The sequence below is a fragment of the Ornithodoros turicata genome, unplaced genomic scaffold (genome assembly GCF_037126465.1).
Source record: "Ornithodoros turicata isolate Travis unplaced genomic scaffold, ASM3712646v1 Chromosome25, whole genome shotgun sequence".
Lineage (NCBI taxonomy): Eukaryota > Metazoa > Arthropoda > Arachnida > Ixodida > Argasidae > Ornithodoros > Ornithodoros turicata.
The window spans coordinates 1,752,164-1,763,523 of record NW_026999346.1 but is presented as its reverse complement, the minus strand read 5'-3'; the positions used below and the strand labels follow the sequence as shown (position 1 = coordinate 1,763,523).

Here is an 11,360-nt window from a genome sequence, read left to right as displayed (position 1 = left end):
TAAAGGCTCTTCTTCTGCTTCTTTAGTATCTTCATGAGGGCCTGAAGAGCTAACAGGTTGGTGCTTGTTGCCCTATCTTCCTGGAATCCCCCCTGAAGGGGGTGAAAAGAGGTTTCAGCCGAGAGTCTCCGAAGCAGTAGACGGGAGTACAGACGACATATTACCGGTGACATGGTAATTGGTCTCACCTCCGCTGCAGATCTTGGCGTGGCTTTCTTGGGTATAAAAACTGTCTTTGATCTCTTTAACTCAGGGGGAATAACTTTGTGGATGTAAAAATTGTTTAAGATCAAACAAAGGATCCTGGGAGGAAGCACACATAGATCACTAACTTTCATATGATCAGGGCCAGGTGCCGCCTTCTTGTCCATTTGCTTCAGTGTGCCAACCACCTCCTCATAGCTGAAGAGCGCCGTATCAACGACGGCCTTAGTAAACGATGGAATTTCAATTCCTGTGGACTCAGTGGAGCCAGAGAACAGAGGTTCATAGTAGTCTTGAATCTCCTCGAGCTTAAGAGACGGAGACCCATCCTCATCCTCCGACATCATTTGGTGCAACAAAACTCTGGGGCCTAGGCGATAGAGACGCTGGTGTTCGTTAAATTTGCGTCTTTTTCTCTCTTTTCTATTGCCTCTCGAGGCATAGCCTCTCCGACGATTTTGAGTCCTCATTAGTCTGTAAGATCGTGGACCCGTAGTGATTCCGAAATGTCTAAAAATTGTATTTATATCTGAGAAAGATAAGGGCACAGTGACGAGTCTCCTCGCCAGCGAGGTATCCGATAGACCCACCTCAGCAAAGAGATCCAACACCTCAGACAATCGCAACTGTGATTCTGACATATGCACCCCTCCGTCACCCGGGGGCGAGGGAGCCGCCACCCCCGACGCCGCGGACCCGGGCGAGCGCGAGGAAGCCATCTCGCCGACAGAGGTCCCGTCCCTCTCCATTGGAGCAACTTATAGGCAAAATGCAAGTCTTAGTTTCGGTTTCACGCTTATAGTTTGGCAACCATGTTACAGGGAGAGAGAGAGAGGGAGTACACTTCCCAAGGAACAACGGATAGAACATGATCACGCGCAGCAACGCTCTAAGCATACTCTAAGTTAATCTACTTATATATGTGTGTGTAATGCAAGACAAATAAATCCAACTCGTTTGAAGCCTACAGAAATCAGAAGTGGGATCGACTCGCCATTTTCATCATCAGAACAAGGTGGGCTTTGATTGAGTTGGATTGAAAAGTATGCTCACGCGCCGTGCATCACGTAACGTGGACGCTCCGCGAACAATGGACGGGACGCCGACAGGATCCAGCACTACTGTTGACCAAAACCTGGCGAGCGTAGCCGACGACAACGTACAAGTCGTTAGCAGCCACACGAATGGAGAACAGGGCGCGGACAGCGAGGCAACACCGTCAAGTGGGCTCCACGGCACGACTCGCATCGGACACCACAGCAACGTTGATGCTGGGACAAGAGCACCGAACAACGGCAACAACGCGGACGTTTTTGATATTCAGTCACTTATGCAAGCCGCAGTGCAAGCAGCGGTTAGAGAAGCTATGGACGGGGCTCGACAACTCTACGAATCACCCCGGCCACCGCAACGTACTGTTGCCAGCGATGAGTCATCACCGGTCGGGTACCTCGCTTCAGCGAGCGCGAACCTTATACCGACATATGATCCTGCTACGAACACTCAGCCGACGGTGGAAGCGTGGATCAACAAGGTGGACGGACTCGCGGCGGCCTACGGCTGGAATGATAAACAAACTTCTTGCTTTGCGCTTTCGAAGTTGGAAGGAGTTGCGAGAAGCTGGTATGACGGACTCACAACAACGCAATATACATGGGTAGAGTGGAAAAGCAAGCTTCGAGAAGCGTTTCCATCAAGTGCAAGTTTTCAACAGCTACTGCGGGAAATGGAGGCCCGAAAAAGAAAACGGGACGAAACCATCGAGATCTACTTCTACGACAAACTCGCCAAGGCCAGAAGATGCGGACTGGACGATCCCGCTTGCATCGAGTATATTATCACTGGCCTCAACGACGAAAACGCAGTTCGATCGCTAAGTGTGCGTGAATTTGCAAATTCCCAGGAACTCCTTCGTTGCCTGAAACTATTGGACGAACGACTGGACATCGTCAAGCACTCGCGTTCCGCGGGTGGCCAAGACTCCAGTAAGAGTGCGAAACAGAGCACCGGTCAAACCGCATCATCCAAAGGAAAAGGAAAGTCAAAGTACAATGACAAAGGAGAACCCCTCTGCTTCAATTGCTCCGAATACGGACATCTTTCAGCCGCATGTCCACAGCCACAGAGGAAGCCACGCTGCGACAAATGCAAACGAACAGGGCATGAGATTAAAGACTGTCGTCAAGACAAAGGCAAGGGTTCGGCAACGCCAAAGTCAGCAGCTGTGCTCGCACAAAACGTGGTCACAGCGGAAGGGCCAGCGAACGCGAAGTATTTCATGACGGCTCTCCTGGACGGTAAAGAAGTCGAGGCATTTGTTGACATGGGCAGCCAGTGCGTCACGCTTCGCAAGACTAACGCAGACGAATTATCGGTTCAGTACAGCGATCTCTCAGCTCCATTTGAGATCCACGGCTACGGCTCTGGCAAAATAATTCCCATCGGCAAAGCGCGACTGGAACTGAAAGCCGACGAAGCCACAGCAACGGTGGACGTCTACGTCGTCCCAGAGAATGCCCAAGTAGTTCCATTACTGATCGGACAACCCTTCACAGAGCAACCACACGTCACAGTCATACGCAGGGGTAACATGCTGCGGAACTTCGAAGAACATGCGCACCTGGACGAAGATGGCACCCTGCAGGATATTAAAATACCCGCTCTTGCGCCACGACATGTCAGCCTTTGGGCGAAGAAGAAAACGGTTATTCCTCCGAACTACGTCGGACTTGTCACACTGTACACGAAAGAAGAGAACATGGGTGACGTCTACGTCGATGCTCAGTATCGAGCTGGTCGAGGTTACGAGCACTGCATCCTTAGTTGCGTGCTTCGCGAGGACGAACAACAGGAGTACCTTATGCCGGTCGCAAATGTATCCGAGCACGAACTTTCCATTCAAGAGGACGACAGAATGGTAAGAGCACAGTGGTGTAAGCCAGAGGATACGCCAACGGTGGTCGAGGTACTCTCCAACAACGAGGGCCATAGTAGCGAAATCAAGGCTTCCGAAATAAACGTGGGCACATCTGTAACGCCTGCGCAAGCGCAAGAACTCGCTAAACTCCTAAACGACTACAGGGACTGTTTTGCACAGTCAATGCCTGAAATTTGTTGTACGGCGCTCACAGAAATGCGGATCGACCTCATCGAAGACAGCGTCGTCAAGTTCCGTCCGTACCGTCTCGCTCACTCGGAAAGGGAGGTGGTTCGAGGTATCGTACGAGAACTGGAGGAAGCCGGCATCGTAAAAGAGTCGAACTCTGAATTCGCAAGCCCTATTCTACTGGTGACGAAGAAAACCGGCGAAAAACGATTGTGTGTAGATTTGCGTGCGCTCAACCGTATCACAAAGAAAGAAAGCTACCCTCTTCCACTGATTGACGACCAGCTGGACAGATTGCACGACAAAAAGTATTTCACCACGTTAGACCTGGCATCGGGCTATTATCAAGTGCCGATAACTGAGTCGAGTCGGTCGAAGACAGCATTTGTAACTCCAGACGGGCATTACGAATTTACCAGAATGCCCTTCGGTCTCGTCAACGCACCAGCTGTCTTTCAAAGGATGATCAATGCCGTCCTTTGTCCACTGAGACACGATAGTTATGGCTTACATGGACGACCTACTGATCCCTACACGGACTATAGAGGAAGGACTGACTTGTCTCCGTCAGGTGTTGAGTGTCCTTAGGGACGCACATTTGACACTACGACTGAAAAAGTGTTCGTCCTTCCAAGAGCAGACGTTATACCTGGGCTATGAAATCTCTGAATCAGGAATCAACCCAGACCCGAACAAGCTTCGTAGCATCGCGGAATTTCCTGTCCCACGTAATCAGCACGAGCTAAGACGATTCCTCGGACTGTGCAGTTACTTCCGCAGATTCATAGCACGCTTCGCACTCATTGCAAAGCCACTCAGCCAATTGCTTTGCAAAGATCAGACGTGGTGTTGGTCGTCCGACCAAGAAAGCGCGTTCCTTGAACTTAAACGAAGGCTGATGGAGAAGCCAACACTGGCCTTATATTCACCTATGGCCAGGACCGAGCTCCACACGGATGCTTCAAGCCACGGCCTTGCAGGTATGCTTCTGCAGGAACAATCAGACGATCTCCTCCACCCAGTTATGTATGTCAGCCGCCGAACGACACGTGACGAGGACAAGTATCACTCGTACGAACTTGAGGCATTAGCTGTCGTATGGACTGTGGAAAAGCTACGCCCTTACCTGCTTGGGTTGGACTTCACGTTGGTCACTGACTGTAATTCTCTTCGAACGGCTTTCTCGAAGAAACACATCGTTCCCCGGATCGGTAGATGGTATCTTCGGCTTCAGGAGTACCGCTTCGAGATCGAGCACAGACCAGGCGAAAGGATGGGCCACGTAGACGCGCTAAGCAGGGCTCCCGTGGGAGAACCCGAAGAAATAGACGTAGCGGACACTGTACAAGTGCTTGCGACAGCTGTCACAACTGAGGACTGGTTGGCAGTGGCGCAACGTTCAGATCCGTACATCCAGAAGATAAAGGACAGCTTGGCTAGTGCAGACCGAACAAAGGAAGCGAAGAGAGTAAAGCAGGACTTTGTACTCAAAAACGGAAGAGTGTTCCGAAGGCTACAAGACGGAACAAAAGACACGCTGCTATGGGTGGTTCCAGCACGAGCACGCTGGCAAATAGTCCGCAAATACCATGACGAAGCAGGACACTTCGCCCTTGATAAAACAGTGGAACTCCTACAGCGTAGCTACTGGTTTCCTCGCATGAGACGTTACGTGAAGAGCTACATCTCAACATGCTTAGAATGCTTGTACAACAAGAAACCATCGGGGAAACGGCCAGGAGAGCTACACAGCATCGAGAAGGTGGCAGAACCCTTTCATACGATACATATCGATCACCTGGGCCCCTTCGTGCGAAGCAAGCGTGGAAATGCCTATGTGATCGTCCTGGTGGACGCTTTCACTAAATTTGTTATCATTCGTGCCGTACGTAACACAAGTGCCGTCCTCGCTACGAGATTCCTCCAAGACATTGTGGGCATGTTTGGTGCTCCGGCTAGGATCATAACGGACCGCGGAACATCATACACGAGTGCACTTTTTGAGAAGTACTGCCATGACATCAAGAGCATTCACATCAGAAATGCCACTGCGACTCCCAGGGCAAACGGCCAAGTGGAGAGATACAATCGCTTGATCACTCCATCCATTTCTAGCCTTACCAAGGATCCCGACGGCAAGGACTGGGATGAGACCCTACCTCAAGTGCAATGGGGAATAAACGCTACATACAACAGGTCAACTCGAACGTCCCCGTTCAGCTTACTGTTCAACTATGTGCCGCGAAACCTGACGGGCGACCCTGTACGAGAGACGCTCAAGGAAGAGCTAGATAAGGAGATGTTAGAAAGACGAGCACAAGCGGCCGAAAACATCGAGAACGACCAAAGGTATCAACAAGGCCTCTACAACAAGAAGCGCAGCACAGCGCCCGAGTACAAAGTGGGAGACCTGGTACTGATTGAAAGAGAACCTCCCGCTACTGGAGAACCCAGGAAACTCTGCGACAAATATAAAGGACCGTATGAGGTCATTGAGAAACTGCCGCATGATCGATACCGAATTCAATCCTTGCCCGAAACTGGCCACAAAGGTCGAAGCTACAAGGGCACTGTCCCGGTAGACAAAATGAAAAGGTTCGACATGTCACACGATGACTTCGCAAGTTCGACAGAGTCGTCCGATGATGACGAGCAGGAACCAAGACGCTCTGCGAGACTGGCCCAGAAGATGAAAACTTAAACTTTATTTGTTCGATCGGGTCGATCGAAAGAAAAGGATGGCCGAATATAGGCAAAATGCAAGTCTTAGTTTCGGTTTCACGCTTATAGTTTGGCAACCATGTTACAGGGAGAGAGAGAGGGAGTACACTTCCCAAGGAACAACGGACAGAACATGATCACGCGCAGCAACGCTCTAAGCATACTCTAAGTTAATCTACTTATATATGTGTGTGTAATGCAAGACAAATAAATCCAACTCGTTTGAAGCCTACAAACTGTATCATGTGGTGTACGTAGATGTCGATGGGGCATGACGTCGTCAAACTCCCCTCCACCATTTAACTCATTGTGAGCAGAATCCCGGGCCATGCTCGGACCCAGGTTCCCAAGCAGCCATTGTTTGTTGGGTGGGGGGGGGGGGGGGCTAAAAGCCTCCTCGGCTAGCAATTCAGCTAACTGCGACAGATTGGTGGAATTCGCAGAATCATACTGCTCAGGCTCCAAAGACAAGGGGCCACTGGCCTCCGTGATCGTGCTGAATGAACGGGATCGCTCCATCGGGTCGACAGCTAACCCGCGCACACCCGGACCCCCACCGCCCAAGGCGGCAGCACCGCCGTCACCGGCAAATCCTGGGACCGTTTGGATAACCTCATTTTGGGTCCAATCTGGGGCAACAAAAGCCGTGGTATTGTCCGACATGGGACGCTGGGTAGTAGGGTCTATAGATACATCCCTATTCATATCGTCATATGCTCGGACCACCTCCACCTCCATTTCTCCCCCACATGAACTCACTGGGGGCATGACCGGAGCAACCCCGGGTAATGTACCTAACGGTACCGTCATTAAGCGTGTATTCGTTGATTGGGAAGCTCCGGCCATTGCAGGGTCGAAAGATGTTAGAGTGGCCACGACGGGATCGTGCAGGGCTCTCTGAAAGATCTCTTTATAGCGTGTTTGGTGTCTTTGCATACGAATGCTCATTAAGGACCTAGTTGGAAATCTTTTGGCCAACTCTTGATTTATAAAGGGATGGTTTCCCACAGAAACCTCAAGGTTGGCCAAGGCCCTTAATTCCGAATCCGTCCACCTCCCATGGGAAAGAACGGTCGATCCAGCGGATTCCGACTGGCCCAACTCAGGAGCTGAGGCCGCTACACGATCCGTCGTCCCGCTAGTCCCAGCAGCCATTTCTTGCAACTGCGTGGCCGGTGGCTGTCTCCGAGCACACTTAGACATGTGGGATGACATTGATTTGACAGATTGTAACACTTTCTCCTGACATTTCGAACACTTCCAGAAGATTTGTATGCCATGGGTCTCAGAGTAATGGTCTTGGAGTTTCGACCTCGATGTAGAAGTAACTCCACATAAATCACAAGATATGTCAGTTGGAGGATATACAAGGATTTCCTGATCCATCATTTCAATAAAAGGAGCACGTGGCTTTAAAAGGGACAAAGGGTTGGAATGTGGTTGGAGACCAGGCAGTGAACCTGGCTCTCAAAATAGTTTTAAACACTCGATTTCCACACTCCGCAGGGTCAACAACCCTTTGGCAGGCCTCTTCGCCGGGAGCCAGAAAAACTCTGGCTCCCGCCCAGGGGTTACGACGGGGACGTGGGCCTGCCCGGTTGCCAAGGTTAAGTAACACTGAAAGAATCAATCAATCAAAAACTCGCACAAAGCAGGGTTTTAGCGTGAGCAACGAACAAGCGCTTTGGGGAAATACCTTGGCAACCACCCCCCAAGAGAAAGAACACAGTATTTTCTCCTGCCGTTACCCCATACTTTGTGAGTCTGTGCCTCAGTGCACGATCCTATAATGTGGGAGAAAAGCGTCGAATGACTAGAATGGCGTTTATTTGGCTACCGAAAGAACACAGTATTTTCCCCTGCCGTTACCCCATACTTTGCGAGTTTGTGCCTCAGTGCACGATCCTATTATGTGGGAGAAAAGCGTCGAATGGCTAGAATGGCGTTTATTTGGCTACCGAAAGAACACAGTATTTTCCCCTGCCGTTACCCCATACTTTGTGAGTTTGTGCCTCAGTGCACGATCCTATAATGTGGGAGAAAAGCGTCGAATGGCTAGAATGGCGTTCATTTGGCTACCGAAAGAACACAGTATTTTCCCCTGCCGTTACCCCATACTTTGTGAGTTTGTGCCTCAGTGCACGATCCTACAATGTGGGAGAAAAGCGTCGAATGACTAGAATGGCGTTTATTTGGCTACCGAAAGAACACAGTATTTTCCCCTGCTTTACCCCATACTTTGTGAGTTTGTGCCTCAGCGCACGATCCTATAATGTGGGAGAAAAGCGTCGAATGGGTAGAATGGCGTTTATTTGGCTACCGAGAGAACACAGTATTTTCCGCTGCCGTTACCCCATACTTTGTGAGTTTGTGCCTCAGTGCACGATCCTATAATGTGGGAGAAAAGCGTCGAATGGCTAGAATGGCGTTTATTTGGCTACCGAAAGAACACAGTATTTTCTCCTGCCGTTACCCCATACTTTGTGAGTTTGTGCCTCAGTGCACGATCCTATAATGTGGGAGAAAAGCGTCGAATGGATAGAATGGCGTTTATTTGGCTACCGAAAGAACACAGTATTTTCTCCTGCCGTTACCCCATACTTTGTGAGTTTGTGCCTCAGTGCACGATCCTATAATGTGGGAGAAAAGCGTCGAATGGCTAGAATGGCGTTTATTTGGCTACCGAAAGAACACAGTATTTTCTCCTGCCGTTACCCCATACTTTGTGAATTTGTGCCTCAGTGCACGATCCTATTATGTGGGAGAAAAGCGTCGAATGGCTAGAATGGCGTTTATTTGGCTACTAAAACAATTTCCCCGAAAAGGGGTAAAACACAATGCCCAAAGGAGCCACGTTGTGACCCGGCTCTAAGAGCCAGCGATGGACTGCCAATTGGGCCACAACGGATCCCCTTCATGCGGGCATGAAGGAAATAAAGCAAAAAAGGGTAAAAGGTGCAAAACTCCAATAGTCAAGAGGACACCGTTAAAACTTCATGATCCACAGAGGCGCCGAAGCGACCAACAACGAAGAATAAAACTGAACGAGTCTGGATCCTAGATCTTCTGATTGAAACGAGTAAGGCAGATCAAACTGCCCACCAAAACTTTCGAAGCAAGCCAAGCGATGTCCGACCAAGACAGACCAAGTGCCCTCAGCGATTTTCTAGTACTGGCACAAGTGCCACCTCGAGCGCCAAAGCAAAGACCCGCGACCTGGAAAGAACGGCCTGGAAAAGATGAGGCAAGACAAGAGTACTTTTCCACTTTAGACCTGTTTACGCCTTCCAGAGTCGACGAGGTGGCATCCCACGCAACGGCTACATCCAACACAACCACATCGCTGCCCTTGGACAAAATCAGGTCCGGCTTCAGACGTTTGCCATCGGTGGTAGTGATAAGCTTCTCCTGAGTTATCTGAACCTGTGGGTCATACTTGCTGACTAACCGGACAATCTGCTTACAAACAAAGTTATGGCGTTCCACACGGGAGAGATGCACCCTCTCGCACTCCTGCAGAATGTGAAAGGAGGTTTCTGTTTTTTCTTTGCAAAATCTGCAGAGGGTGGCCATCTCATCCGTGCTATGCTTATTTGAGAGGGAACGCGTTGGAAACAGATTTGTCCGTAAGCCGCAACGCCCGGATTCTATCCCCATCCTTAATATGCTTACAATCCGGGCGCAGCCACTGATTCCCCACAGGCTCACGACGATGAGAGAACAAGCCCCCATTGTCGTACTGACGGATCTGCTTATCAACCCAATCTCGCTTGGCAGATCTTAGTGCCATCTCGATGGCCTGTCTATCAGAAACTCCCAAGGGCAATCCGAGGAAGCGATATAGTTTTTCCTGTTCTTCACGAAGGGCGTGGGACAACACCTCATCGACAAAGGGGTCAGCCATCCTTTCCATCCTAGCGTACGCCTTTGCCTGAGCAGCGGCTGCCGTCCACTCCAACCAGAGGAGGCCCAATCCTCCTTCCTTGCAGGGCAGATGAACATGCACGTTCGGGAACGACATAGGTAAATGCAGCAGTCTCTTGATTAAAATTCGAAGCGCCTTGTCTCTGCGCACTGCTTCCGATCTCATATTCAAGGCGTTTGACAGTATGTACAGATACCGTGAGGCCACGAGGGTATCCACACAGCGAAGCCGCTGAAACGGTTTGAGGGATGCCGCAGAAATCACACGTGTTATCTTTTCCGTGAGATCGTCGTTCGCCCGAGGTGGTTTGTTTACAAAAAGTTGAAGACCCAGGTAGCAGATCGGCGAGCCCGGTCTTACCGGTGTGACCTCTACACCCGCAACATGGATGGGTGGTATATCGTAACTGAACCATTTCCGGACTCCGTCATAATGCCAACCGAAATATTGAGAACAAAGTAAGAAGTAAGTAAGTGAAAGAACACAGTATTTTCCCCTGCCGTTACCCCATACTTTGTGAGTTTGTGCCTCAGTGCACGATCCTATAATGTGGGAGAAAAGCGTCGAATGGCTAGAATGGCGTTTATTTGGCTACCGAAAGAACACAGTATTTTCCCCTGCCGTTACCCCATACTTTGTGAGTTTGTGCCTCAGTGCACGATCCTATAATGTGGGAGAAAAGCGTCGAGTGACTAGAATGGCGTTTATTTGGCTACCGAAAGAACACAGTATTTTCCCCTGCCGTTACCCCATACTTTGTGAGTTTGTGCCTCAGTGCACGATCCTATAATGTGGGAGAAAACCGTCGAATGGCTAGAATGGCGTTTATTTGGCTACCAAAAGAACACAGTATTTTCCTCTGCCGTTACCCCATACTTTGTGAGTTTGTGCCTCAGTGCACGATCCTATAATGTGGGAGAAAAGCGTCGAATGGCTAGAATGGGGTTTATTTGGCTACCGAAAGAACACAGTATTTTCCCCTGCCGTTACCCCATACTTTGCGAGTTTGTGCCTCAGTGCACGATCCTATTATGTGTGAGAAAAGCGTCGAATGACTAGAATGGCGTTTATTTGGCTAAAACAACTCTGTCTCCTAACGGGGTTAAAAACTGGGCGAAGCCCGGCGATGCGTACCACACGAACCCTTTCGGGCCGTGCTGTGCTGGCACCATACGCCGCTCTTGCGGCCCTGGTAAAAATAAACGATAATAACACAATACAGCCGAACAGCCACAAAACTAAAACTTCCGGACAGGGAGGGGGAAGACGAATAAACTACACTTTGCGAATGAACCGTGACAAACAGATCAGACTCCCGAGCAAGGTTCGTGACGCGAGCCAGACCATATCACTTTTAGTTAACCCCAACTCGCCACAAATGTGCCGCGTAGACCCGCACGTCAG

The 11,360-nt window shown here is 50.1% G+C and overlaps 1 protein-coding gene across 1 annotated transcript; it reads left to right on the top strand.

The window, feature by feature from the left end:
• The first annotated feature begins 1,294 nt into the window (after positions 1-1,294).
• On the top strand, positions 1,295-3,898 carry LOC135373461 (uncharacterized). Its single transcript, XM_064606658.1, has one exon. It carries the CDS (start codon positions 1,295-1,297, stop codon positions 3,896-3,898), a length of 2,604 nt encoding a protein of 867 aa, XP_064462728.1.
• The last annotated feature ends 7,462 nt before the right edge of the window (positions 3,899-11,360 follow it).

Bases quoted from the DNA above. Each gene is read 5' to 3' on its own strand.
- LOC135373461 (XM_064606658.1), top strand. From the start codon at position 1,295: ATGGACGGGACGCCGACAGGATCCAGCACTACTGTTGACCAAAACCTG.